General features: G+C 44.4%; 2 protein-coding genes and 7 non-coding genes across 22 annotated transcripts in view; 1 reads left to right on the top strand and 8 right to left on the bottom strand.

The window, feature by feature from the left end:
* NPL (N-acetylneuraminate pyruvate lyase) overlaps positions 1-26,944 on the bottom strand; it is a 35,424-nt gene extending 8,480 nt beyond the window's left edge. For 2 of the 14 annotated variants that reach the window (XM_037403600.1, XM_037403613.1), the window contains exons 1-14: positions 26,839-26,944; positions 25,628-25,674; positions 25,120-25,159; positions 24,833-24,878; positions 24,391-24,422; positions 24,026-24,105; positions 23,426-23,450; positions 22,961-23,013; positions 21,987-22,036; positions 20,979-21,009; positions 20,743-20,785; positions 11,317-11,493; positions 2,617-2,685; positions 932-1,005 (exon numbers count right to left, since the gene is read on the bottom strand). In XM_037403600.1, coding sequence (XP_037259497.1) covers positions 932-1,005; positions 2,617-2,685; positions 11,317-11,378 — 205 coding nt within the window. In that variant the 5' untranslated portion in view covers positions 11,379-11,493; positions 20,743-20,785; positions 20,979-21,009; ... (7 more) ...; positions 25,628-25,674; positions 26,839-26,944. Of the gene's footprint in view, positions 1-931; positions 1,006-2,616; positions 2,688-2,934; positions 3,024-3,160; positions 3,388-4,370; positions 4,458-7,882; positions 8,080-11,316; positions 11,494-20,446; positions 20,570-20,742; positions 21,010-21,986; positions 22,037-22,583; positions 22,634-22,960; positions 23,014-23,425; positions 23,451-24,025; positions 24,106-24,390; positions 24,423-24,832; positions 24,879-25,119; positions 25,160-25,627; positions 25,675-25,765; positions 25,917-26,838 lie in introns of those variants that run through there. The other 12 variants (XM_037403601.1, XM_037403605.1, XM_037403602.1 and 9 more) reach the window with 12 other exon arrangements.
* HEBP2 (heme binding protein 2) lies at positions 15,171-20,834 on the top strand. The gene is made up of 5 exons (XM_037403615.1): positions 15,171-15,391; positions 17,846-17,930; positions 18,301-18,436; positions 18,692-18,857; positions 19,309-20,834. Exons 2-5 carry the CDS (start codon positions 17,856-17,858, stop codon positions 19,481-19,483), a joined length of 552 nt encoding a protein of 183 aa, XP_037259512.1. The 5' UTR covers positions 15,171-15,391; positions 17,846-17,855; the 3' UTR covers positions 19,484-20,834.
* On the bottom strand, positions 20,853-20,928 carry LOC119155878. The gene has a single exon (XR_005106886.1). It is a non-coding gene; the product is annotated as a small nucleolar RNA SNORD47 (small nucleolar RNA).
* Positions 22,105-22,183, bottom strand: LOC119155871. The gene has a single exon (XR_005106879.1). It is a non-coding gene; the product is annotated as a small nucleolar RNA SNORD79 (small nucleolar RNA).
* LOC119155883 lies at positions 24,248-24,333 on the bottom strand. Its single transcript, XR_005106890.1, has one exon. It is a non-coding gene; the product is annotated as a small nucleolar RNA snR60/Z15/Z230/Z193/J17 (small nucleolar RNA).
* LOC119155882 lies at positions 24,500-24,582 on the bottom strand. The gene has a single exon (XR_005106889.1). It is a non-coding gene; the product is annotated as a small nucleolar RNA snR60/Z15/Z230/Z193/J17 (small nucleolar RNA).
* On the bottom strand, positions 24,946-25,027 carry LOC119155870. The gene has a single exon (XR_005106878.1). It is a non-coding gene; the product is annotated as a small nucleolar RNA SNORD24 (small nucleolar RNA).
* On the bottom strand, positions 25,236-25,302 carry LOC119155886. The gene has a single exon (XR_005106893.1). It is a non-coding gene; the product is annotated as a small nucleolar RNA SNORD75 (small nucleolar RNA).
* On the bottom strand, positions 25,989-26,066 carry LOC119155881. The gene has a single exon (XR_005106888.1). It is a non-coding gene; the product is annotated as a small nucleolar RNA SNORD74 (small nucleolar RNA).
* Positions 26,945-27,003: the final 59 nt, after the last annotated feature.

The raw sequence follows: 27,003 nt of genomic DNA, 5'->3' as shown, positions 1-27,003 counted from the left end.
GTTCAAAACCTGGGTGTTTCAGAACCGGCAGCTTTGGGAGGCAGGAGGCAGAATCAGTTGCTGAAACTGGGTAACTACCCCACAGCATCTCCTCCCCAGCAGACACTAACTACCTCCTTTTCCCAGCAGTGAGGCAGGCTGTGAAAGGTGCACAAGGGGTTGCTCAGCGAGCCAGGCAGTGACTGTCTATCCTCCAGCCCAAGGAAACAGCCTGACCCGAAATTTGCTGTCTCTGTTTTCCAGGGGTGCTTATGACAACAAGACATCAGTATGTTCAGTCACAAACAACAGATTAAACTGGGATAGCTGAAGTCACTGCCACCCTCTGCTCTGCATCTTGGCAGTCTTTCCACTGAAGCTTTGAACCACAATCTTATCACTTTCAGCTTACTTTACTATGGCAGGCTGTGAACGGAAGTGGTTTGGCAGATACTGTATTCTCTATCCAGCCATCCCTGTTGTCCCTGCAGTAGTCCCCAGGACAGGAGCAGAGCAGAGAGATGGGAGCAGCAGCCACCTCAGTATCACTCTGCACCATGGGTCTCCTCAAGAAGCCTATTTGGCTTTGATGAGCCCATTTAATTTCCTGGCCTCCCAAGCTGATGTTTTTTAATCAGATGATTGTATCTTGCTCAAGCAAAGGGGAGAATCATTTGGTTGAGTCTTCTCTCCCAACACAGCGTTATCCATTCATCTTTGGGAATATCACCATATGAAAGCAACACTTATTTTATCCCACAGAGAAATAGGGTGTGGGCAAAAGCAGATGCCTTAAGTATTGCTTGCACTCTCTCTACTGGTGAATATAAACGTCTAGGATGATCCCACATTCACAGTCCTCCCCACTACAGCTCTTACCAGGTAAGATATCACAGTATTCCCATCCAGGCAAAAGGGTTGTAACATAGTTTCTGTCAAAAAAAACACTTACAAAAAACGTTCTTCACATTCTGCTCCCCTACCAGATAATCCACATATTGACGAATCACCGAAAGGTTAATTTGTCTGAAATGAAAGGAACCAGAGCAACTGTAAGGCTCCACCCACAGATACCTTAAAACTTGGAGATTAAGAAACAACAACAAAAATACATGCATTTTTGAAGCCTTGCCTTTGTACACACACAGATTACCCCAAGATACGATACCCTCAACATGTATTTAACATTTCAGGTAAACAGCTCAGTTCTGAAATTCTTTCTTCCAGTTTCTCTTCTTCCTGACAAGTAGGTCACTGTCCTAACCTTTTATCTCAATTGTTAATTACTGCAGGCTCCTCACAGCAAAGGACTTTTTTAGGGAGATATGAGAGAACAAAAGGCACTCAAACCTTTTTGACTGTTGAAGGAAACACAAGTCCTCTTGAGAGCACAAAGATTATTTGCGCAAGTGCTGGCAAATAGTTAAACTACACTTGTAACTGCTGGACACAGAAGGTGAAATGGCATCTGCTGGATGTGACTTTAACCTCTCTTGCATTAAAGGATGAGGAAAGCAACAAACTTCCCTGACAAACAGGGGAAACTGGATTCCAGATTTATCTTCTCAGCCAGACAAACTTATTTTGTTTATCAGTGTCTGATAAACAAAATTCTCATTTTGTTGTTCTCATTTGTCGAACATACAGACCAACCCTACAGTCTGGCAGTCAATTCTGGTACCTTGACTGGGTTCACTGGTTTCACCCAAAATGTCATTGCTGCTTCCCCAGAACATATCTTACAAAGGCCGTGCATTCCAAGCAGAGGGCCCAGGTCACTCTCCAAATACCATGTTGCAATAAAATTTGAGTTCTAATAAAAAATTAAATCAGAAATAAGTTTCCTTTAATGCAAGAAACAAAGCAGTGACTGCAATGCAATTGAGTTCCCTGAGACAGAACCATGCTTTACAGGGCTTGTTAAAAGCAAAGGCTCACTTTCAGAGGACTGTACAAGCAAATCTTCACCACCTCCCTAAAAACCACATACAGATCTTTAAACATCACCCATCAGAGAAGCTCAGGGTCCTTTGCTGACTCCAAACAACTTTGTCATCTTGCAACATCAAAATGCGGCAGGAAGGACATCTGTTTACCATCACTATTTTGAGGAAGGCTGAATTTAAACTTTCAATTCTATGTTATTTTCAGCACTGTGCAGCCCTTGCAGCATCTTCTTCAGATTTAGACTAATTCCACACACATATACATACACGTGAACCCATGCATGAGTTAGCTAGGGTAAAGTCTAAAAGGCCTTCCAATTTTAACAATTATTTTCTAGCTTCCAAGAACTCTCATTTAACTAGGACTGTGATTTTCCTTACTCTGACTTAATTTGTACCTACAAAAGCAGCAGAAAGAGAGATGTGAGACTGATCCAAACTCTCCAAACCCAGACCTATAGCACTTGCTGGGCAACAGGACAATGCAAAGGCTAAGGGATCCCACTCTAGTCCTATGGGACAAACATAATAGTTTCCTTATCACACCAGAGATCTGATTTAAAAAAAAAACAAAACAAAAAAAAACCAAAAAAACACACAACAATGAAACAAAACTGATCAGTCCCAAGTAAGAGAAAAGGAAAACAGGGGTTCTAAAGTGACGGTAACCAGTGCAACTTCGACAACTCACCCATCAGGAGTCATTGGAGTGACTGTAGCAGCTACAAGACCCTGCAGCTTCTTTCCGGGTGTCATTGAGCTGTTTGGAAAAGAGATAAAACCGATAATGATCTTTTATTTCAGAGATGCTCAACTTGTGTTAAAGACCAAACTGGAGAGGCAAAGTTCAGAAAAAGTGGACTGTGGGAGGCCGTTAATGTTGGTTAGAGAGCGGTCTTTTCGCTGTGTTGAAGGAACAGTTTACTGGGGCCAGCCCCACACAGGGCAGGGCTGGGAGCACCAGCAGCAGTTACACTGCAGAGATGCCCCCAGTTTTACCTTTCCTCACCCACACGCCGGCGGTGCTCTGCACCCACCCGGTCACGCCTGGCAGCCGGGAGGGGAGCACCGTTTTGCAGAGGACCGCGCTCAAACCCTCCCCCGGCCAAAGGCCGCCTCACCCCCACCCCCAGCAGATCCCAGCCGCCCCGCCACGCCTGCGGGCAGCAGCCGGCCCAGCCCGGGGTCCGCCCGCCCCGCCCCGGCCCCGGGGACGCGGGGTGAGGCCCCCCGGCCTGCCCCCGCCTCGCCTCGCCTCGCCCGACCGCCGGCCGGCCCAGCTCCGCAGCGCCTCCGGGGCGGCCCTGCCGGCCGCGTCGCTCCGCCCTCGGCCCGGCCCGGCCCGGCGGGAGGGGGCGCTGCCCCGGCTGCCAGCGGCTCCTCCGGGCCCAACCCGCTGCCCCGGCCGCGCTCCGGCGGGCGCCGCTCACGGCTGAGGTGCAGGCGGCGCGGCGGAAAGGCGCGGAGCCGGCAGGAGGCGGGCTGCCGCCGGCCCGAGGGCGGGGGAAGCCGCCATCACCTGACAGCTCTCCAGAGAACGCAGCCCGCCTCAGCGCGCCGCAACGCACCTCACCCCTCGCCCCGGCTTCCCATGCCGGGCCGCCCGTAACCTGCCCGTAACCCACAGCTGCTGCTGGAAAGCCAAGGCTTGTTCGGATGGTTAATCGCTATTTGGAAACTTTTAAAAATAAATAAATAAATAAATAAATAAAGAGATAGATAGACTGACTGACTTTTAAGAATAACTACACGACAGGGTGGAGAGGTAAAACAGAGCTGGCTGCACACCTGAGGAGACGCCAGGCTGCCCTGCAGGAGATCTGCAGGAGAGCCAGGGGGGGCTGGTTAATAGCTCTATGGATTTCAGCAGGGATTTCTGCCCAGGCACAAGCCACTTGGAAAAAAATAGGGGATATCTTTTTGTTGTTGGCTGGAAAAAACGCAGGAAGGCTAGCTGCAAACGGGAAGGGTGTCCACCTGAAGGCCTGCGGCTCAGCTCTCCTCACGCCACCTTGCCCTTGCAGCGCAGCACATGTACCGCTGCTGCTCGAGAGACATCTGCTGCACCACGCAGTAGAAAGAAAAAACATGTTTTCTGCAGTTCAAGGGTCCTTGAATGAGAAGGATTTCAACAGGCAAGTCATAGTGAGCGGGGAAGCAAACCCACCCTGCCTTGTGAGGGAAACAAGCCCCACTGGCATGTCAAAAGCTTGTGAAGGCCTGGGCATCACGGATTAACAGATTTTTTCGAAACAAATTGAGTTAAATTTCATCTTTTCTCTGTTCCCAGACAAAAACAAAGGTGCAAGTGGAGATGAAACCTTGCTTGGTTCTCTGCAAGGAAAATTACAGCTCAGTAATTTAAGGGTGATCATCAAAATATTATCATTATTGTAAAACAAAATCCCATATGCCCCCCCCAAATTCAGCATTGTTCCAACTCACCTTACACCTCTGCATTTCTTTTAAGTGACAAACTTGCACATTTCACCCTCAGGGTCTCAAATCTGTACTCTGCATCAAATTTAAAAGTTGCAGTGTTGAAGAAATAAGCCAGTCATTGATCTCTGTGCCTTAGTGCCCCTTTGTACAGGTTGTATTTAGCTCTTCTGTTCCTTGCCACAGTTACCTAGCTGCAAGCTAAGCACATACTAATTGTCTCTGATGGATGCTTGCTGTGGCGGAGACCTGCTGTTACTCAGTGCCTCCAATTTGCTGTTCTTCTACAAATCATCACTATTTGGATAAGAGAAACCCAAGCCAGTTAACATACAAACATACAGTGTATGAATAGAAAAACCATGCCATAAATCAAAAACCATGAGGTGCACAGAAATGAGAAGTTAAGGGGAAGACCTGCTTCATTTTGCCCCCGCTATGTACACCACCATGACCTGGGTGCAGCTCATGTCATGGGGGCTGCAGGACACCAGGAAAGGCTCCGGCTGCCCATTTCCTTATCTCCTGCTTGTTTCTTGTTCCACTGTGGTGCTGGAAGCAGTCCCAAAACCAGTGCAGTGCTCTGGCTCTGGGACATGCAGTGTGGGGAGCTGGGAGGATCCATGTTGCTGTGTGAGTAAGGCAAACAGAGGAGGTCAGGCTATGACAATCGAACAGAAAACAGTGGCTCATGGGGAGCTAAACCCACTCCTTGTGTGCAGCCCATGTGGCTCCCGTTTTCCTCTCCAGCATGTGGTTTTACCAGATGTGCATCACGTGCAGGGTCTGGGCCCCATGGCAGAAAGGCAGCTGTGCACAGCACAGTCCCCCTCCGCCCTACCAGACCCGCAGCTGGTGCTGAATTCAAATCTTCACCCAGCAGATCCGAGCAGCAGACCACCAGCATCTCTTAAGACAAAGCAGTGCCCTGCACATATTTGTGGCTGACATTTAACAGACTCAGAAGGAAAGAGGCTATGAAAGGCCATATAGAGTGCACATGGACTGACCACCAAAGGCATCAATAGATCTTTCTTGAACACGCCCCAATGCCTGCAGCTTCCAGCTCTCCTGTGGGCTTGGTTTGCTTCCCGGGGAAAATCTTTTGGGTTTTCTACACCCATCCATAAAACGGGTGCAATAAAACATTCTGTCTTCAGTGTGTGCTTTCAGATCTTCTATTAAAGCGCGTTTTGAGAGCATCCAGTGCCTGCAGTAAAGAAAACAATCCCCTCTTGTGCATTCTGGGAGCACATTTTTCATGTATTCACATAATAATCTCAGGAGTTTGGGTTTGTGGTATTCCTCCTCCGCTCCAAAATATGCTCACTGTGGGCTGTTCACATGCTCTGGGGTTTGGATTTATTAAGAAGTTCTCACAAAGCACATGTATTTTTCTTTTCTTCGAGGCTCATCTTGTTCTTCCAGAAATCCCCTCTTCTCTACGCATTTCCATTCCTATGGGTAATTTCTCTTTCTCCAGGCTGAACAGTCCCAGCTCTCTCAGCTTCTCCTTGTAACACAGATTTTGCAATCCTATGATCATCTTTGAGGCCCTTCACTGGAGTCACTCGAGGAAGTCCACGTCTTCCCTTTACTGGGGAGCCCAGCACTACACATGCACGTCACCAGAGCTGAGCAGAGGGGAAGGATGACCTCCACCAACCTCCTGGCAGCTCTCTAATGCAGGATATTGTAGGCTCAAGTTCCTCTTGCCCATCAGGACCCCCAGGTCCTCTTCAGCTAAGCTACTTTCTTTCCAGCTAGGTGGCCTCCACTCTGTACTAGTGCCTGGGCTTATTCCTCCCTTCTGCAGGACATTGCAGTTCTCTTTGTTGAAGTTCATGAGGTTCCTGTTAGTCCATTTCTCCAGCCTGTCAAGGTCCCTCTGCAAACTTTCTCCAGCCTGTCAAGGTCCCTCTGCAAACTTTCTGAGGGTGCTCTCTGCTCCTTCATTCAGGTCATCAATGAAGAGGTTAAGCAGTACTAATCCAAGAAGAACAGTGTATTTTGGGAGGTTCAGAGACAATTCAGTGGTCTCTAGAGTAATTTAGAGAATGTTGAGAAGATCCTCTGATTATTTTACGAGCCTGCTTTGTGCTGTTTGATAGCATGCGAGAGAAGTTTTACAGTGGTTTACTGCTGCTTAGAACAGTTTTTAGAAGTTACAGATTGGTGTAGAAGGGTTTTAGAGCTGCTTAGAGCTCTTTAGAGGAATTCTAAAGCTGTATGAGGAGTTTAGAGTTGTAGAGATACAGAAGCATTTTAGATGTATTTAGAGACACATTAGTGCTGATTACAGCAACACAGAGGATCAGTTTAGAGGTGCTCTGAGGTTTTTAGAAGAGGTTTAGAAGAAGTAAAGGAGTTTACAGTTGCTCAGACAGCTTTACAGGAGTTTTGGCACACTTTACATGATTTTAGAGCTGCTCAGAACTGTTTATAGGGGTTTTAGAGCAGTTACATCAATTTAGAGTGGTGTGAAGCTGCTTGTGTTGTTCAGAGTGGTTTTAGAGGACTTCAGAGAAGTTTTTATCGCTGTTTCTCTAAACAGGAGTTTAGAACTGCAGAGAGGAGTTCTAGAACAGTTGCAAGGAGACTGAGAGGAGTTTGAGATCCATTTTGAAGCATTTTACTGCTGCTTAACACAGTGTGGAGGAATTTTAGTGTTGTTTAGAGGATTTTCAGAGGTAGAGTCGAGGTTTTAGAGGAATTTATAGCTTCTTACCATTGTTTCCAACTGATCAGAAGTGTTTTAGAACTGTTCAGATGGGTCATAGAACAATGTAGTGCATTTCAGAGATATTTTGGAGCTGTTTAAAGAAGTCCAGACTGGCTAAGCGGCACCCTAGAGCGTTTTAGAATCAGTTACATGATTTCAAAAGGTCTCATTTAGGGGGTGTATTAATAGCTCTTTTGGAGCTCACCAGAGGTGTTTTGTAGCTATCTTGACAGTATTTTAGAGGGGTTTAGAGCACCTCAGAGTACATGCAAGGAGTTTTGGAGGTCCTTAGCAGAGATTAAGAGGCCCAAAGGAAATTCAGGGATCTTCAAATCCATGCAGAGGAGTTCTAGATAAGATCAGTCAAATCTGAAAGCTGCTTAGAGGAGGTTTAGAAAGATCTTAGTGCAGTATAGAGGACCTTAGCACTCTTTCAAGGGATATTACAGCTCCTCAGAACTGTTTAGTGTGCTTCTGAGGAGCTGTGGAGGAATTTGGAGTTATTTTTCAGATCTTTGAGCTGTTTACAGGATATATAAAGACATTTTTGAAGTGGTTATATATTGTTAGAGATGTTTAGAAGCATTTAGTGGCAGTTTAGAGCTGATTAGAAGAGTTTTAGAGTGGTTTAGAGACCACTTTGAGTTGCGTAAATTTCACCTGTTTTGCGGCAGTTGCCTCACTGCAGCAATACAGAGGTCCTGACAGTCTTTTAGAGCAATTTAGAAGAGGTAGACAGTGATTTAGAGCTGCCTAGAGGGGATTAAAATCTTAGAGTAGTGGGTTAAAATCTTACAGTAGTTCAGAGAAATTCTGAAAAATTTTAGGGTTGCCCCAGCTCATCACCTCCCCCGTTCAGTGCTGGTTCACCGTTGAGACTCTTCCCACATCTTTCAAAGCCTCGATCGCCGTTTCTGACTCCCCTCACTGCCTCCATCCATCTCCCCCAGTCCTTGGGTGAAGGTTTCATGTTTGAGGGCAGTCTTTGCTCACCTTTGGAAGGAATGCATTTAAGGAAATGATGGTAAAGATTCTAAGACTCTCTGATATTTACACTGATAAAGCCCTATGTTATTACCAGAAGGAAACAGAACTGTGCTTTAGCTAAAACAAATACCCAAGTTATTCTACAGGGGTTTAGAGGACAGCTCAGGTCCAGTTCAGCAGTGCTACGTAATGCAGTGGATAATCACTAGCTCTCTTCATTCCTCCTGCAGTCACCAGCAAATGAATATCTGCATGTCCTCTTATGCTAATGTCCCGAGTGCTAGCATACCGCATGCAATCAGCAGTCCCAACGATGCGTATGTGAGCTCAGAGTCTCAAGGATAAAAGAAAGAAGAAACGAGTTTACTGTTGCCATTTAAAATACTTCTTCTCCTTTATACTCATTTCAAGTGCATGCTTAATGCCAAATATATCCTTCCAATGGGAAAACACAAAAAAAACCAAAACAAAACATTCAGGAAGACTTGAATGGCTGTGGGAATTTATATTCAGGCAAATCTGAATACATGAACTCACATTCAGGTTCCAAAATCTGCATTGTAAATTTTGGGCAATTTGCAGCTGCAGCATGCTGTGCAGTGACCGGAAAAGTGCCTTCCTGCTTCCCACTGAAATAATCAGTAAAGTGTAGTGGTGCCAAAGCTTGAAGGAGAATAAGGATACCAGTGAAAACAACAAAAATCAGTTGCTATTTTTCCAAAACAAGTATAGGAATAAAACCACAGCTTTATAGATCTAAACAATTTTTCTAAGGAAAAGAAATAAACATGAATGTCAAAACCTTATCTAAGTAACCCCATAAGGTAATTTTGAATAGGGAAGTTATGAACACTTTTTTGTGGCCATGTGCCAACATAGGGGATTCACGTATCTACTAAGAACTCCATTACTCAAATAACTGATTTGCTGAGGCAGCTTAACTACTAAAGCCAAAGGCCCTGCAAGTTTCCTCCAGACTTCTTTGTCATTGCTGTGTTAACACTTCAAACATTTTCTACGCTGACTACAGTTTACCACCCTCGTCCTTTACTTCTAGTTTCCCCAAATTACACTTCTCTCTACCTATACACTGTTTTGACATCTGGATTTTCCTACTTCTCAGGTTACCATGAGCGCAGTTCTGGTTGGCCGTAATTAAACTACAGTTCTGCTTCTGTTTCTCTCTGAAATAAATAAATGTATCCAGACACAATATTCTTCCAAAGGCAGTCCAAATCTATTTTCAGAACACATACAAAGGGCGCAAGCCTAAATGATGGCAGAAATTCAAAAAGGCAACACGTGTGAAAGTGATGAAATCCTGTTAAATCTCGTCTTGTCTGGCTGGTATTCAGAAGGTCATCATCTGAGAGGCTGACATGATGTCCTTACATGCAGAGCATCTACCTCCTCTTCTCTAAATTGAAAGATGCAAAAATCAAAAGAAATGCAGATTTTAAATTTGAGTTTTAAACTGCATCGTTGGATAGCAATTCTGCCCAAAAGCTTGCAAGTTTAACTCTTCTAGAACTGAGCATAACCTGGAGAATCACTAATTTAGGATTTTCTTAACTGTCTTACACAGACATTCAGACTGGTGTGTCTGCTGCATAAAAGATCTTTAACATGCCAAGATGTTAATTTAAATGTTAGGGTGCTTAAATATTTAATCTTCCCATTAACAGTCAACTAATAGGTACTAGAGTATATTGAAATGTAAGGCTTTAGAAACAGAGAACTACTAAGGTACACTGGATCCATTAGTGAGCTAAAGTGATCACTGCCAACCAAGAGTTTGAGGGACTTTTGTATTGAAGTAAAACTCACCTCTGAACACAAATAACAGTGCCATCTGCTGCAGAATGCAGCACTGGATCATCTTGGGAAAGGAGTGAAAGAGAGACTGGGTTCTTAAAAAAATCCATCTCTGCAGGCCTTACTTGCAAATCTAAGTAACAAAAATGCCTACCGAAACCCCACACCCACTACCAATATCCCCACTGCTAGAGAACGGGAGAAGTTCTGGTATGATCCATACCCAAATAAGATCAGGAAGCAGCTTAGGAGACAAACGCTCAGCTAGGGTAACTGGTCAATTTATGCTTAGGTGGCGAGTTGGATTGGCAGGCCAGAAAGAGAACATGCTCCTACAGGCATGCATTGCTAACGCCTGTGCGCTGACAAACACTGTCACGCTTAGATTGCAAGGGCTTCACATTCACGCCACCCAATTCTGTTTCACGTTACCCAGTATGTACCACAGTGGTCCTCAACTCATACTGCTGAAGAGCTGTCACAACAGAGATGCTCCGAGCAAGAAGCTCACTAGCTCAGTTTCAGTTACCTCTTCATGTCTTTTTGGTAAAAGTGGAAAACAGTATTTTAGGAGCGCATTTTATTTAAGTAATGAACCCTTATGCTCTGGGGCTGTTTCCATCATTTCTGGACATGTCCTTAGGTCCTCGGGACTCCATATGGAAACCCTGGGCTCTCTAGGGCAATTTCTGCATACCTGGGACTTCTTCAGACTCGTGGGGCTGTTCACATCATTTCTTAATGACCCTTCAGCACAGTCAGGACCTTAACCAAGGTCCTGGGGCAGAGGAGCTGCCAGGTGGTCTCACCCCATGCAGCACATAGACTGGAGAAAGCTGAGAACGAGAAGGAGGGAGGAAGGGAAGGTAGGGGCCAAAGCAGGTGAAGAGAAAGGAAAAGATCATCTTACAAGTCTAGGAAGGTGGATTGAAGAAAGAAAATGCAGAGCCACTGTGTTCCTGCCCACTGAGACAGGACAGAAGGTATCTGGATGGTATCTGCTGGAAGATGCAGATATAAAAATTATTCTTGCTGGAGCTGACACTGAACTCCTACCTTCATCTGGAGAGACTGCCTAGCAGGTGAGATGTAAGAGGCCTTGGGCTGCCACGTGCTTGCTAACTACTCCCTTTCTCTGTACTGCTTGAGAGCATTATCTGTGGTACGGGTTGTCAGTGACTTCAAATACTGGACTGTCCTATTGATAAGAAACATTCAGTAAATATTCTCCTTAAGGCTGTTTTTTTGAGCCCTCTGAGTCATGTTTTCAGATGATTGATGCCTGGTTCTTTCCTCCTGTTTGCAAAGAAAGTGTATTCTCTCTCACCTTAGGCTATAGCTTAAGTCATTGTTAAATACCATTTAAAAAAGAAAAAATGCCAATTAAATAGATTTGTGTCAAGGCTTTGTTCTAGCAAACATTGTTACCTATGTGACCTTAATCCTGTTTCCCTGAATGAGATGTTCTTATCTTGGAGATAAAAATTCATCTTCTTTCACGTTCTTGTTTCTGAGAAGAATCTGTCAATAGCAGAATGCAGATGGATTTGTAGGGAAAGAATTCACTTCCACGTCTTCCAGCACTCAGAGAGAACTGCAAGTTTTCTGTGGTTTTGGATGGAGACAATTACTTGTGGGGTTCAGCTGACAGCTAGATCCCTAAACAGATCTATATTTAAAATAACCCTTATTTTGGAAATAATCCAAGTGAATAAAGCAGTATATAAAGCTGAGACAGCTTCCAGTCTCTCTCTCTGGCCTCTATGGACAGAAGACAGAAAGGTTTAGGAAGGTTTTTCATGCAGCTGGAAGGAAAGATTAATTTAGGTTTAATTCTCCAAACCTAGAATGATTCTAAAATGTGACCTTCATCAGAGAAATCTTGGAATATGCCAAGTCAAAAGTGCTCTGGAGTGGTGTTGGATGTAGGAAGTTTTTTATTTGGTCAAGAGCAGTCATTTCCATGCAATCTCTGATGAAGTGAGCAAAAAGCCACTAATGTAGCAAGATTTTAGGTAATGCTGCCATTGAGTCAGCTGTTTGAAGTAGCAGGGAGATGCAATAGTTTCATGTGTCTTTTTTAACAAATTAGCTGGAATCAGGCAAAAAGCAGATGGACAAAATCCACATACGCACCTCCAGAAAGCAAGTGATTTTTGGTTGAAGGCCAGTCCAACAGTAACAAACTGGTGTGCTGACATAAGATGCATAGGTTAGAGCATAAGTTCTAATTACCACCTTATCAGAGTTAAAGCAGAGATTTCATTTCCACAATTTGCAAAGGATAATATAGAACCTCATTGGAACAGCGCTATAGTACGTTCAACTGCTTCCTTAGAAGCTGCTATGCTTATGCTTCTTCATTTTCCTTGCTGCAAGTGAGCATAAGATATAAAATAGAATTTGCTAGAAGGGCTTATCTTTCATTTAGAGCAAGGAGATAAAGATAAGAGCCTTCTTTTGAGAAATGAATTTGCAGAAAATCACAGTTCATCTAATAACATATAAAGACAATTTTGTTGCCCTGGACTGTTATTTACAGTAACTACAGTAACATCACATGCTCAACTTCTTTGATATGAAGGGCTTCTGCATCATCTGAATGTGCATTCAGAAAAGCAAATGCCATTTAGATATAAAGAATCTCAGTTCTTTTAAATCAAAATCATTATCAAACACGGGGCCAACTGATGTTCTCACAGGCTTAGGCAGAAGTGCAAAACTGCCTGGGGCATCTGGGTTGAGATCACTTGCTAGAACATGTGAGTGGCCAGCCTGGAGACACCTGCACCCCTCTCTGTCCCTCACACACAATTTTTTCATATTACGCTACAGACTTGTCAGTTACAAGAATATGACTCACAGTTATCACTACCCATGCTGTAACAAAACATCTTTTTTCCCAGGCTTCTCCAATCCTGACACAATTAGGTCAATGGAAAAGATTTATATTTTTTGTGCAAGCGATCTGTGCTTGCTTCTAGGGCTAAAGGCAACTTGCAACACATTTGCATGAATTTGACAGCAGCCATTGTAACGTCGCCACAGAGCAGACATCAAGCATTTCTAAGGTCTGTGTTTGTTATAGATAGGGTCTATCAAGAGGAAAAATGGAAATTGCAAGTGATCATATCACAGGTTTGTCCTTATCCAACTGAAGCTGCAAGCCTGAAAAGCCATTGCTTAAGTACAAGTTCGTTATGGTGTTCTGTGCAGAGGCGCATGCTGAAAATAGTAAAGTTAAGCTACAGACCACATGCTTTAATGTGCTTGTGCCATCATCTCTATTCCTTGTGTTTAAGGCAAAACTAAAGAAAAACATTGCTTTGCCAGCTATTCTAAAAAATACCAGTCAAGTCCCAGACATTATGTATGACATTAAAACAGAAGTGTCATAGGCTACTGTTGAGAATTACTGCCTGTTTAATTAGTGCATTTAGGGCTCCTCTGTGGGCAGCAACACTTTGCACTAGAGGTATAGCAAATGGTACTTATATAAGCAGTATGAACCTTTATTACTGTCTGGTTTTGCTTTTCCCCCTGCAGTAGATAGCCATCAAACTAGCAATATATGTATGCTGTTGAACTTCCCTGCCATATGTTCTGCAAAATACTGGGAACCTCAAGGTGCTAAAACAGTTCTTTCACGTTACTTTCCTGTGTAAAAGGGCAAGGGGTACAGAGTATAGTGCACCCAGACTTTCCCCTATTTGGAGGTACCAGTTCAACTGTGTGTCAGCTTCCATCATAATCCCTTCCCCAGTTTGGGTACGTATAGGGTTATGTACAGAATACATGTCTTCATGCCTGCCCTACTGACTCTTCCAACTGTTGACATGTTCTCTCAATGTATATGTGAAAAACAAGGGTGTTGGAAAACAACCTCTCTGGAAAACACTGATGATTGTTCTCCAGCCTCGGGCTACTCCACCAGAACAGTTAGCTCTTTGTCAGGACATCAGCTGGGCACATACAAACTGACTGGGGAATTGTTCTGGGCATCTCTGCTTCAGAAACAAAATGAGAATCCACAGTGGGCTTGTGTTTATCCACAGATTAATTGCCCCCCGTTTCAAGGCAATCCTTCTCTGTGCTCATGATTGGAGCAAATTTGTGGAGATTTGCCAAACTGTTGCGGCTGGGTATCATGGTTTTTTACATAGCCTTCTCTACTCTGTAGAAAATAATTACTAGTACACGCTTGACAGGAATGTTGGAGTGTAAGTGAAATGTAACGGCTAACCTTACACGAGCACGTGCCTGTGCACGCCCATAGCTCTTGAGCAAAGACCACCAAGCAGCAGCTTCTCTTTCTCCAAAATGTCCTGCTGGTCTTCCTGTTTGACCCAAACACAACGCGAGTAAAACTGAAAGTTTACTCTGGAATACAGAAGTACAAAGCAGGCACAGAAATGGTTCTGCATTTCAGGCCTTAGCACGTCCTAATAGGCTCCCTCACTAAAACACTCTTTACACCACCCCACTTCTGTGGCTTTAGAGAGCTTTGTGGCTTTAGAGGTAAGTTTGCAATTGCTATTTGGCATGGTTTTGGGGTTTTTAATTTCTCCTTTCAGAATAGGAGTGTATCACGCAGCATCCTGACGAAGTTCTGTGCAAGCAAAGCATGTTTCCTATTAAAAGTCAATCCCGCCTATTGATTTCAAATGTCCCAGAGAGCTTAGCTGAATTTGCCTGCAAGGAATTTGCACAAACCATGGCAAGCACAGGAGGTGTTCTCAGGACTCAAACTGTGAAGTTTAATCTGCCCTATTGTGCTGGTACCTAAGTATGTCTGGAATTGCGGCTGGTTAAATGAAGAGTTCAGCTTCACTCTATGTATTACAAGCAGGAAATAATTTCACAATAGCTTTGTATAACCCCTTTGTGCAGATATCCAAGGGCTAAGGGGGCTGATTAGTCTCAAATACCGCTCAAAACAGACAGCCATTATAAAACACTGCCTGCCTTTCATAACATGCCAGCAGAAATCTCGTGAGGATGGTCTCAGCTTAGTTTGCAGCCAGATTTCTACCTACCATTTTACCCCGGGGTAAAAAGGACAAGCTGCCATTCTGTACCATCACTCTCATGTAATCTGAGTCAGGGGGGACATGGACAGACATTATTTATGTGAAATTCTTTCTCCCAAGAGCACAAAGCCCACTGCTGACCCCGACATAAGTAGGAACAAAGCCATGGAAACCAGGGGAAGTTACACAAGGGTGCAAAACTGTTTATGGAGCCAGATCACACGCTGGCTCCAGCGTTGCCTCGTGGGCAGTGTGGGTGGGGCTTTCGGCATCTGTGTGGGAGCTCTCCAATGAGACCCAGAGGAGGACAAGGCTACAACGTTCTGGTTTTTGTAACAGCATCTCCCACCAGTAAGGCTGAGGCATGGGCGGAGTCTGATGAAACTAAAATAAACACTGCCATGCAGCATCTTGTGAGTATGTGCAGCCTCAGACAGACTGCGATAGCTGGAAGGATAAGGACGGCTTAAAACGTAAGTATATCTACTTCCTCCACTTTCTTAATATAATTAGTGGCTTGTGAAATGGTATGTTCTGGTTACAGTTACTTGTGGCATCAGTAACCTGTAAAAATGCCTACTATGCTTTCTGTCCCTTTGGCCTGTGTATTAACAGCTGCAGAAAAAGCCCAAACACCCTCCAGTAATATTTATATAAGCAGATGGAAATCTCAAAGCTTAAGCTTTCCTGTAGATCTGAAAATTCATTCAACTGTAAATATTTGGAGGATTCTTCTCAGTTTGTCTTCCCCCCAAAAAACCCCCATTTGTTTCGTGTAATTCAAAAATACTTCTTACATGTGGTCACCCACAGTACTGGCCACAAAGTTATAAAAGACAGAGCTGTGAGCCATCTCACCAGCAGTTAAGAGCAGGTGTGTTGGGGAGGGGTTGGAACCGGCAAGTACAGAGACAAGCCAGCTCACACTGCAGCTACTACAACAGCATGCGTTGAGACAGAGAAATGCTTACTTCCCTGCTTTCTAACATACCCAGACAGCACATAAAAGGAAGCAATGTCAAGGTGTAGCAAGGCGAAATGGAAAGTGAAGTGACAGCAAAGGAGCAGCATCTTTGCCTTTGAAATGGCAACGGATTGAAAAAAAAAAATACAGGAATTTTCAGTAACATTCCTCACATTTGCTTCTAATAAAATGATTGCATTCCTGCTTTACTGTTATGCTTCGTTGACTTGTAAATACTATTGACACAGAGGTTTTTAGAGTAAAACTGTCCAGCTGGGGACCGTGCACCAGAGTCCCCGGTGGTGAGTCATTCTGGTAAAGACTGCTGAAGATGTATCTTCAGGCTGGGACAGGGCAGGGGACAGCACCTGCTTTTAACTGCTGGCATCAGTCTCCTGCTACATGGTCCTCTGATCCTCCCTTGCTCTACAGTGACAACTGAAGGAGCTGCTAGAAAAAGCTCAGCACGCGAGTGCCCAGTTCACTGCTTACTTTAAGGATTGTAAGCGAAATCAGTGCCATCAGGTTTTTGGTGTTTTGTGGATTTTTTTGTTTTGGATTTTTTGGTGTATTTTTTTAAAGCTTCTCAACCTCATAGATGCCCAAGAGAAAACTCCTTGTAGCCACCTCTAAACCAGAGTATAGAGCGGGATTAATAGCATTCAACAGTGGCCTGCATGTCAGAAGAAAACAGAAACAGTGAAGAAAGCAGTCAAGTAGCACAAGGCAGTTCTTGATTTTACAAAAGCAGCCATGGTCTTATATTCACAAACCATGTTTAAGATGGCATACCTTAAAGGCTTTAAAAACGCCTACCACAGATTACGAATGGTCCATCACTCCTATTTAAGATACCACCGCAACCCAGAACATTGTTCTGGACCTCAAGAACAGACAGTGCCGCTGCCGGCAGTCCTAGGTGGCAGGATTTCCCCTTGCCACTCAGACATGCTGTACCACTACTACTGCAGGCAGCATATGCTGTGCTAATACTAAAAGCCCATGGAGAAAGTAGAGCCTTGAGTGACAGGAGAGTGGCTTCTTGTTGTATGGGTAGCTATAAACAATTGAGGAGATAGAGAAATAAAAAATAATCTCAAAGTCTGCTGTTACCCAGGAAACATGCAATTAAGTTATACTCTGAGAAGACAACATTCTATGATCTAGGAATCAAGATAACTGCTGAATTAACTACATTATGTTGTTGCAATGTGAAGTGCAAAGGACATTGTAACTTAATAGAAAGCAGAGACTTTCTCAGGATATAGATTATGGGCTACAATCTGCCCGGCAATGACAAAAATCCAAAATCAAAGCTCCTAAAATCTCAAGACTTTAACCAGATGCACTTATTTCAATAGTGATTTTGATTATTTCGTCTCGCTTTGTTTTAGGATAGTAAGAGGAAGTTGAGTGTTTTCACGCTTTCAGCTTCTTCCTTCCGTGAAGGCTCCCTGGGCAAGTAGCTACATATTCATAAACACAGAAAATCTCCTCTATTCACAGGACTCTGGGGCTAAAGGCCTTTAAGAAAGGCATCAGCTATTATGAGAGGCCCAATAAAGTTACAGGCAGTGTCAATACCATCACCACCCATGCCTTCTCATCCAGGAGCAAACTGGCTGAACTCTGCGAGTCCTTTTTACTTGTGCATCTACACAGACGTGCCACTTGTAGGATTCCAACCTTCTGTTTTGCACCCAGGAAATGGTCTCACTAAGGTAGAATACCTTGAAGGAGGAACACCCCCACACCAGCCTGGAAGTAGTTTGTTTCTTGGTCCTGGTTCTCCCTGGTTCCTTCAGGGCTAAAAGATTTCAGCCCTTTTTGTTGAACCGTTAGGGATAAGCCTTTCACAATTTCAGGGACAACTGAAACATCAGGCAGAAAAGCCCTAGGGGTTTCTTCTGCCCCATTCATACTGTATTGGTTGGGAGGCCAATGAACTGTGTCTGCCTTTCAGCTCTGGCAAGATGATCAAATCCTTCAAGCAAACGTTTCTGTCCCTGGATCTGCAGTCCCCTCGGTGGAGCTCAGCAGAGATGACGGTAAAGGCTGAAGGCCAGGGGAGCAGAGCTCTCTGCAGTCAGGGTGCTGCAGAGCCAAGGTGGATTTGGGATTCTGTCTGATGAGCATGGAGGAGCTGGGAAGTCGCTATACACACCATTCACACCTCATTGTAAAGGGGCAGAGGAACACGTGTTTCCAAGCTCTGCAGAGCTCAGCCTAAAGCAGAACAGCATGGTTTTGCAAGGGAGGCATCAAACACTTTGGACATTGGGGGTGTGCCTAGTGCCTGCAGCAAAGGACACCCAGTGTTATCTCATTGCAACAGTATTTTCATGCCAGTTTGGGAAAAGCAGCTATTAATTTGTTATGCTTAATATTCATCTCATGGTTACTTTTGCTACCTTTCAGGCAAAGGATTACGAACTGCGTCAGTATGAGACAGCCAAGTGGGTCAGCACTGTCATTAGGGGAGAAACCCAGAAGGAGGCGATGCGCCAGGGCTTCTGGAAACTCTTCCACTACATCCAAGGGAAGAATGAAAAAGGTAGCGTGCCGATTTTAAACTGCAAGAAGCACACACAGGAGATGAAGCCGAATAGTATAAAGCAGTAGATGAGCTACAGGATGCAGCAGTTCCCCTTCTGGGTCTAACACCCTTGTGACTCCACTAAGCCATTACAGCCATGAGGCTGCTTGACCACCTGCTTTTAGGATAAGCCTGCACTGCCATTCACAGCAGCATTCAGGCACTGTCTTTGCTTGCAGCTTAGACAATTTCTTTCCCCCACCCCCCCTCTAGAAATGAAGATCGACATGACTGTACCAGTGACATGCCTGATAAAATCTGGCTGCGCAGACTTCAAGATCTCTTTCTTTGTGCCATTTGAACACCAGGACTCCCCACCACAGCCCACCGACTCAGATGTGTTCATTGAAGAGAGGAAGGCAGCAGCCATCTTTGTTCGGTAAGCAGCACCAGCACAGCTGACAAAGGCAGCTACTGAAAGGAGTTGATCTACTAGGAGTCTGAACTAATTTTTCATACAGCTTATTTTTAACCATGGATATATCCTGCTGTTGAGCCCTGAACTTCCACAGAACACGGCAGTTCTCTCATCGCATGAAAAGCGCCCAAAGCTATACTTGCCCCCCTCTGCCTCTATCAAAGCCACAGGCAACAGTCCATGCCAGCTAATGCTCTCATAATTCCAAGCAACTTAGGTGTGGGTTGTTCTGTTTTTAAATGCTACTTTTTAAAGTAACAAATACAGCCATATACTCCTGAACAGCTAGTTCTGCTGTACCACAAGTGTTTAAACACTAATTTTTTTTTTTTTTAAGTCTGGAGCTCCCTTCTGTGAAAAGAAGCAGCAGGGGGGCTCAAACTCTTAACTCCTCCCTTTTCACTCCTACCAGGTCCTTCGGTGGATTTGCTTCCCCAGAGAAATACGCTGAGGAAGCTGAAGTCTTGGCCAGAATCTTAAGAAACAGAGGCCAACCATTCCATGAAGACTTCTTCTACACTGCAGGCTATGACAGTCCCTTCAAGCTCTTTAACAGGCACAATGAAGTGTGGTATTTTAAAAAATAATAATGCTGGGGGGAATACTAAGAGGCTACTAATCAGCTCTGGATGAAAACAGACCTTAATAATGGCTTTTGCTTTAGTGCAGAAGAGATTTAATTTGCACATGGACACAGAATCATGTCTAACTCATTTCTTGAGGATGAAATACTGTTCTGGCCAAGAAGATTTAAGCTCTTTCTATGAGATGTAACTTGACATATATTGTACCAGCTGGAGCAGGAGATATTGCTCTTAAGGTTCCAGGGAACACTAATCTGAAAAATATTCCTGCAGAACAGTCTGAATGTCTAAGCTTTAACTTCTCATTTAAAGTGCTACAGCAATAGCTCAAGTGTTATGGAGAATCAGTTCTTCATAGAGCTGATTTTTCGCGTACTGATGGAACTCCCAAGACAACAGAAAGATGGGGAAAGTTATTTTTTCCAAGAAACCCAAGCAGGAATACCTTAGCAGGCCTTAGTGCCTCATAAGCAGTTAACTTTAAAAAGTAGTACTATCAAAATCAACCACCTCTTCACTGAAGTATTTTTTTTTGCCCTCATGGAGGCTGAATGCTCTTTTCCTCCAGACTAATGCCAGTGATCAGGTTAGACCAGGAGTCCAGCAGAAGAGGGCTGAGCCTCCAAGGTGTATGCTTACTCTATGCACACCTGCATCTGTACATGTAACACCAAACTTACTGGTGGCCTGTAGTTTTAGGAGCAAATACAAAAGTAGTGTTTAGCTCTCACCTATAAGCCACTAATTACTACAATTATTTAGCTTTGTCAAATTCTTGGTATTGGTCAGGTCAACTGCAGTCTGCACACTAGCAGTATCTGCCACCTAGAGTTAAGACACCTGCAGAACTACCATATAAAGTAGTTTAGTCCCTGCTCTAAATCAACCATTTGAAGCTCTTGTAAAGCAGCCCAGAGCTGTTTTACAGCAAGCAGTTCAAGTCACAAAGCAGTTCACAACAACAGGTAGAGTTTACAGATTTTTATTGGTTCCAATCAGTATCAGGCAAAAAATATCAGTGTGGTAAAAAAACCCCTTGGCTTAAATGCTGTTCATGCAAGTGTAACCTATTATTCTGCAATCTTCCACCTATTAAGACAGACATAAGAACCATTGTAAGGCACCAAACCAGCACAAGAAGCTTGCTGAGAACACCTCAGACCTTAGATTTTCATCTCTGTTCAGAGAGAGAGTTCAAGCTAAGGTTTTTATCATCATTTGTTCCAGCAAATAAATTTCATTATTACTCCAGTTACACTCACCTTCTCAGTTTTTTATACAGTGGTTTCGAAGTTGCCTCCCTACCTAAAGCAAGAAAACACAATTAACATATGCAGCAGCACAACTGCTAAAAGCTTCACAGCAGCTTTGTAACCTCAGACAAAAGTGGAACGGAAATTGTAATATCATAGTAATTCATCTGGCAGAATCAAGTTTCATCAGTGGGTACAAATATTCCCAGAAATTTTTAAACAATTCATCTGCTGTGTGATCTTACCTAATGAGGTTGCAGACAGCACAGTCCTTTCCTGAAAAAGAAGTTGTTTCAGAATAACGGACATCACTATATCCAAGTTAAATTACTCATCTATGAAATTCTACTCACCAAACCAATTTTATCTACAAAGAGGCTACGTTTCGGCTGGCAGCTGACAAGAACTTCAGCTTGCAACACCCAACACCAAATACAAAGTTTACAAATCCTAACTAGATTGGAAATACTAAATTACTAATACTGGAATAACTGGGGAAAATTACAATGTTACTAGTTTTTTGATACTGTCTCTCCCCAACATAGCTGTATCCACTGAGTTTTGATACCTAAAACAGAAGTCCCATAGAAATCATCTTGAAAACCTATAGACAGGAAAGCCAGGCTTGTTGGAGGAAACAAGTTTGTGCAGTAATCATTACAACTTAATCTTAAATTTGTATATGGCCAATGTAACCAAGATCAGCAAAAAATCCTGGGTAGTGACAACCACAGCATATAGGGTTGTGTCTTCTTTTTAGTTTAAGTGCAGCATTACAGGGTCAGTTCAGACTAATTGGATACATCGGATGTGAGTTGTCAGAGTTACATTTGCTGATGCGTTTTGCACTACTACATAATCAACAATGTATTGACTAAGTGGTCTCCACTGATCCAGCTCCTTTACTATTTCCATTGTGTGAAGAAAACCAGCAATAAACACAGTTTTTAGTCATTGAGGCCACACCTTCTGTTCATACAAACAACTCAAATTCACCATTGACCACAGTTCAGGAATTGTCAGGGGATCTGCACAAAAGCAGCCCTTTTTCAAGTCAAATTCAGAACTGCATAGAAGTGCATTCTTCCTTCAAGCACAACACTTTTATTCCCACAGTAGCAGAGTAGGAGAAAGAATACAACAAAGGAAAGATCGGATTTATTATTGGACTAATTTTAGGCACCCCTGTCTAGGCATTTAGCACAAAGACACGTATTCCAGTAATTACCAAAATCCAAGTACTCTACACTTACCTCAGACTTAAGTTACTTGTTTCTCACACAAACTCCCCAGCAGCTTCACCCTGTAACAAGTGAAATTTTATTAACACACTCTCCTTGGCAGAGCTTCAAGAGTCAGTTTGCACATGGGTACTGTTTCAGCATAGAAGTCCTCCTCAGCCTCTCTCAGAGAGATTCCCATTGCTTAGAATTATTCATCATGAACAGTACACACGCTTAGAGAAGGTTAATGTTTTGTTACTTTTGTTTCTTAAGAGGACTCAGCCTCAGTATTTCAGACCTTACCCCCACCCACATGTTCATTCACATCAAATCTCTAACCTAGCTGTTGAGGTAATTTACCACATTACTTCCAACTGCTGAAGATCAGTGCTACTCCCTGCAAAACCCCCACTACTTAACCAGCAAAAAGTTAAAACAGCAAGTAACTGTATGGTCTTTGGTTAGCACAAGCTCTGCACTGTCAGGCTACCACACTTAACTAGAAAGTCAGGTAGTCCATAGCAGTTATGTATTTCAACTGGCCCACACTTTCTTTTCAGTTACAGAAAGGAGTTAACATTTTCAAATAGTAAAAAAATTATGGCAACTGAGAAGCAAGCTTCTTACTTGGTAAGTTTCATTTGTCTAAGTACTCAGCAGTTCTTCCATTCTCAAACCTAGGATACATGTAAGAAAATGAAACATCAGTCTGATACTGATGTTGCTTCTAAAGCCTCATTAAGGCTTCCAGAAACTCCTCTGTCCGTTACTGTTACGATCATCACTATCTTGGTCATGAAGTATGAGATTCAGTCCCTGGCACCTTGGGTGAGCGAGCCCTGCAGGCTGCTGGTAACCTGTGATCTATTGGGAGAGGCAAGAATCCTGCAGGAACCTTCTGCTTAACACTGCACCTGCACTGCGATTAGAAGCCAGCATCTAGCAACCTCCCCATCCCCTATCACACAGTTCCAACCAGTCACACACATTTGCCAGCAACTTACTTTCACTGGTAGCACTAGTAACTGCACCACTTCCCAGCTCCAGCATGCCAGCCCTGGAACAAAGCAAGGCATCAGGACAGCGCACAAACAAGCACGCAAGGATGAAATCTAGTCAGGTGCCTGAAGTCAGATAGAGCTAATAGGAGACCTCCATGATTGAAGTCAAGGTAGTCACATCTCATCACGCAGGCAGCTCACAGGCACTGGACAGCTATCTGCTTTAGGCTAAGACTGCTACAGGGAAGGGGGCAAATACACAAATAGTGCCACCAGAGCAACTGCAGCTCACACTGCCGGGCCTTGCCTAGCAGTTCTCCCCTTAAACATCCTCCCATTTTGGACAAGATGCACGCAGCAGCCAACGGTGGCCCCTTGCACCACCACCCCCACAGCTCACATGCAGTTAAATACTTCACTTCTAGGCATTTTTTTTATGCCAATACTTGCAAAGTTAAAAGTACTTACACCCAATGAGAAACACACTGGAAGCCTGCAAAGGAAAATTTGCTGTTAGACAGGGTCCAGCAGAAAGTTTTCATTTAAGAACAATTCCACTGAAATACTGTATCAGCACTTAGTTAAGTGTCCTCATCAGGATCAGAGACCTGATTCAACATCATCTACAGTATACTGCAACACTCCCATCCCCTCCACAAGGAGGGTGTAAAGCCATCCCCCAGCATTCAACATCCTTGAGACACAAATTCCTTCACTCCAAAGACTGCTGATGTTACAGAAAGGAGCAAGCCTCTCAGTTGCAAAGTTCAGCAACATGCACTAGGCATAAACATCTAAATTGGACTAAAACAGGAAGAACATTTCAGGTATCAAGTTCATTGTACTGCCACATTCACCATTTTTGTCTCAACAGGCCGATTCTACACATCTTTAAGACTACAAAACACATTTATTGTTAAACACAAGGGATCTGAAGGCAGCTTACAAATACTAGTATCTTGGCTTCAGATTTTCCAGAAACAAAATAGATTTTCAGACCCTCTTATCTCCAAAAGCAAACTCTGAAGCTCAAACATAGCATAAATCTTAAAAGTGTTTTTCAATTACCTTCAATTAGGCACCAAGATCAGTAACAGGTTAAACAGCTTCTCAAACTAGAGGCACAGGCATCCTCTGTCCAGAGCAGCCTGCAAAGAAACAAAACACTTCTATACAACTTGAAGCACTAACACCAGATCAACCAAGATATTTTCAAAACACATTTATGAAGCAAAAGTAGTTTCACTCTCAGTTTTCCACATAAGTTGTCTAACTGCCTAAAGGTACAGGAGGCTGCATCAGATAGGAGCGAAAGACAGTTGCAGTATGATCACCACGGGTCATCTGCTGAACTATGCAGTCATCACACACAGCCTTTTCACACATCAGAGATACAAATTAGTTTTTACAGATACAGGCAATACAATAGTTACCTTGCACAGCTTATCACTTCATCTCCCAACACCTGCAACAAAGCGGAAAAACAGATTGCCTCAGCTTTTGTGGCCGAGCCTACAACTCCTACCAAGAGATCACAAAAGCTAGATACATCAGACAGGAGCGAAAGACAAAACTCTACTCGTCACAGGATATTCTGCTGAACTATGCCATCATCACTGTATCTGCTTTGGAACAACAGTACCAAGCAATCACCTCTTGTGACAGCTTTGAAAAATTGAAGTTCTCCAAATAAAACAAAGAAATATTTAAGCTTTTGAATACTAGCAAGTTATCAAATCTTTCTGCAAATTAATTCCAAAAGAGAAAATTAATCCCAAAGTACTGCCCTCCCACTTTACACAGCCCATCCTTTCCACTGCAGTGTTTCAGCAGCTCCATGGAAGAAATCCCATATACAGACTACACATTTCTCACCAGGTGATGTTTCTTCTGCAAGTCTTCCAAGTGCATGATTCAGATCCTGTAAGAAAGAAGCTTATGAACACTATATTCAGAAGTCAAAACATCGGGGGAGTTCTCAGTTGTCGTGCCTCAGCGGAAAGTTATGGTGGTAAAAGTGCTCGTCATCCTCTAGGTCAAGAGTAGCAAATAAATGTCATCATTGTGGCACCACAGGGAGAACTTGGCTCCAAGAATAAAGTCTGCCTGCTGATGATGGTATTAGAAGACACTATGTTGAATTTTCAATAAGTACTTTTTACCTTGTGAAGTAGCATCAGGTCCCCATACTCTGTGGCAGATCTGGAAGAGAGGCAACAGTTTCAGATGCTTGTAGAACTAGGTAGTACCCTGGCAGCAACACTAAGCACAGAAAAAAAGCCTCAGCACAGGGTTTTCAGAAATCACTTCTGTCCACTACTCTTGTACTGAAACCATCATAGGCTCTCTGATTTAGTCAACATCAATCCTGACAGCTACATGTTTTTTCAAGCATGCATCAGGCACTTTTCTCCAAACAAACTATTGCTGTGGATGATGAAACAGCAGTAGTGAAGGAAAAAAGGCACCTAGGGTAGGTACTATTGTAGTCTGAATACAGGGTGGTTCAGAAACAGGAGCCCCACATCTACTTTCCAATACAGAGAAACAGGTGACTTCCCAGTAGAAGAGTGAGGTGCCTGAAGAGACACCACACTACTCCAGGCCAGTTACTGTTAAGTGCACCACACATTATTTCTTCATTTAAACTATTTCAGAAGCAACACCTACCTGTTTTGCAGCTGTAAATGCGAAAAGTGTAGCTGATGCATCTTAAACTGTAAACAAGAAAGCATCTGTAAGTTTTAAGAATGAAGATGTTCACATACTCTTTGAAAACTACGTAAAATTCAACCTTATAGCTCTCACCTGATGCCATCTACACATCAGGCCTTTGAAGAGACAAGGCCACAAAAATAACCGCTAGCTCCTATTTTTAAGCAGGACAGAACCACCCGACTTGCTAATTTTCTAGTTTCAATTCCAGCACATAACCACAGAGTTAGTCAACCAGTCCCAAACTTCCTCTGGCTGCTCAGGAAGGACTGTGCAGCGTTTCAGCCATCCCAGGTACATCACCACACACTACTCCATGCCCAGCTCAGATATGTTGGTATTCATCACCCTCTCAGATGTCCCTACCAACATAGTTTTCATCATGTGCAGGCACGTGGAACTCCAAGTGAGCTAACACACTACTTTGTTATCACGAGGCCTTTAGCTGTAACACTTAGAAAGTTAACTATTGCCCAGAGATCACGAGACAGGGAAGGCCGTCTCCTCATCTACTAATAAGATGTTCTGCAGGGGACAACCTCCACCTCCCCCATAATGAAATGGCCCTCCCCGGCCTGGCAGCTGCTTCCAAGCATTAGCTTAACAGAGGAGCGGGTAACCCTTAATCCTACAACAATACATTTGGCACAACACTTCTTGAAGTCTAGTGCAGAAGCTGTGGGCGGGGGGGGGGGAAGCCCTAGCGCTAATCTCTGCGGCAGGCACATGCCAGCTCGCCACCTTTCAGGAGTATTTCCCACGGGAAAAGGGCTCCCAGGCGAGTCTCGGTAAGGGAAACCCCGCCTCAGCAGGCACCCCGGGCCGCCAGCCCGGAGCCCTGGCCGCAGCGCTCACACGCGGGGCGCTGCCCTGCCCTCCCCGCCGGGCCTGCACCGGCGGCCTCCGCCCGCAGCTCGGGGGGGCTCCCCTCTCCCGCACAAGCGCCCGCCGCTGCCAGCCCAGCCCCGTCCGGGCCGCCACGAGGCCAGTCCCCTCACATTGCCCCAGCGGCCTAGGCCGCAGGTCGGGCCCCGGCGACTCAATCCGCCCCCATCCTTCCCCGCCAGCGCCCATCGCGGATCAAGCCCCATCGGCAGCGCCCGCGCATCAACCCCCGGAGGGGCGCGGGCCCACAGCAGGCACGAATCCTGCTACCCCCCACTCACCGGCCGGGCGGCAAGGAACCACCACACCCCACGCCTCCACGGAACTAAAAGGCCGGCGGTGGGCCTGCGCGCCCCTTATATACCGCTGGCGGCGGTCACGTGAGCGCGACGCGGGGGCGGGGCGCGGCCCCCTCGCGCGGCGGGGGCGGGGCACGGCGGGGCGGG

The sequence above is a fragment of the Falco rusticolus genome, chromosome 11, assembly GCF_015220075.1.
Source record: "Falco rusticolus isolate bFalRus1 chromosome 11, bFalRus1.pri, whole genome shotgun sequence".
Lineage (NCBI taxonomy): Eukaryota > Metazoa > Chordata > Aves > Falconiformes > Falconidae > Falco > Falco rusticolus.
This window is presented reverse-complemented; position numbering and strand designations above follow the sequence as displayed.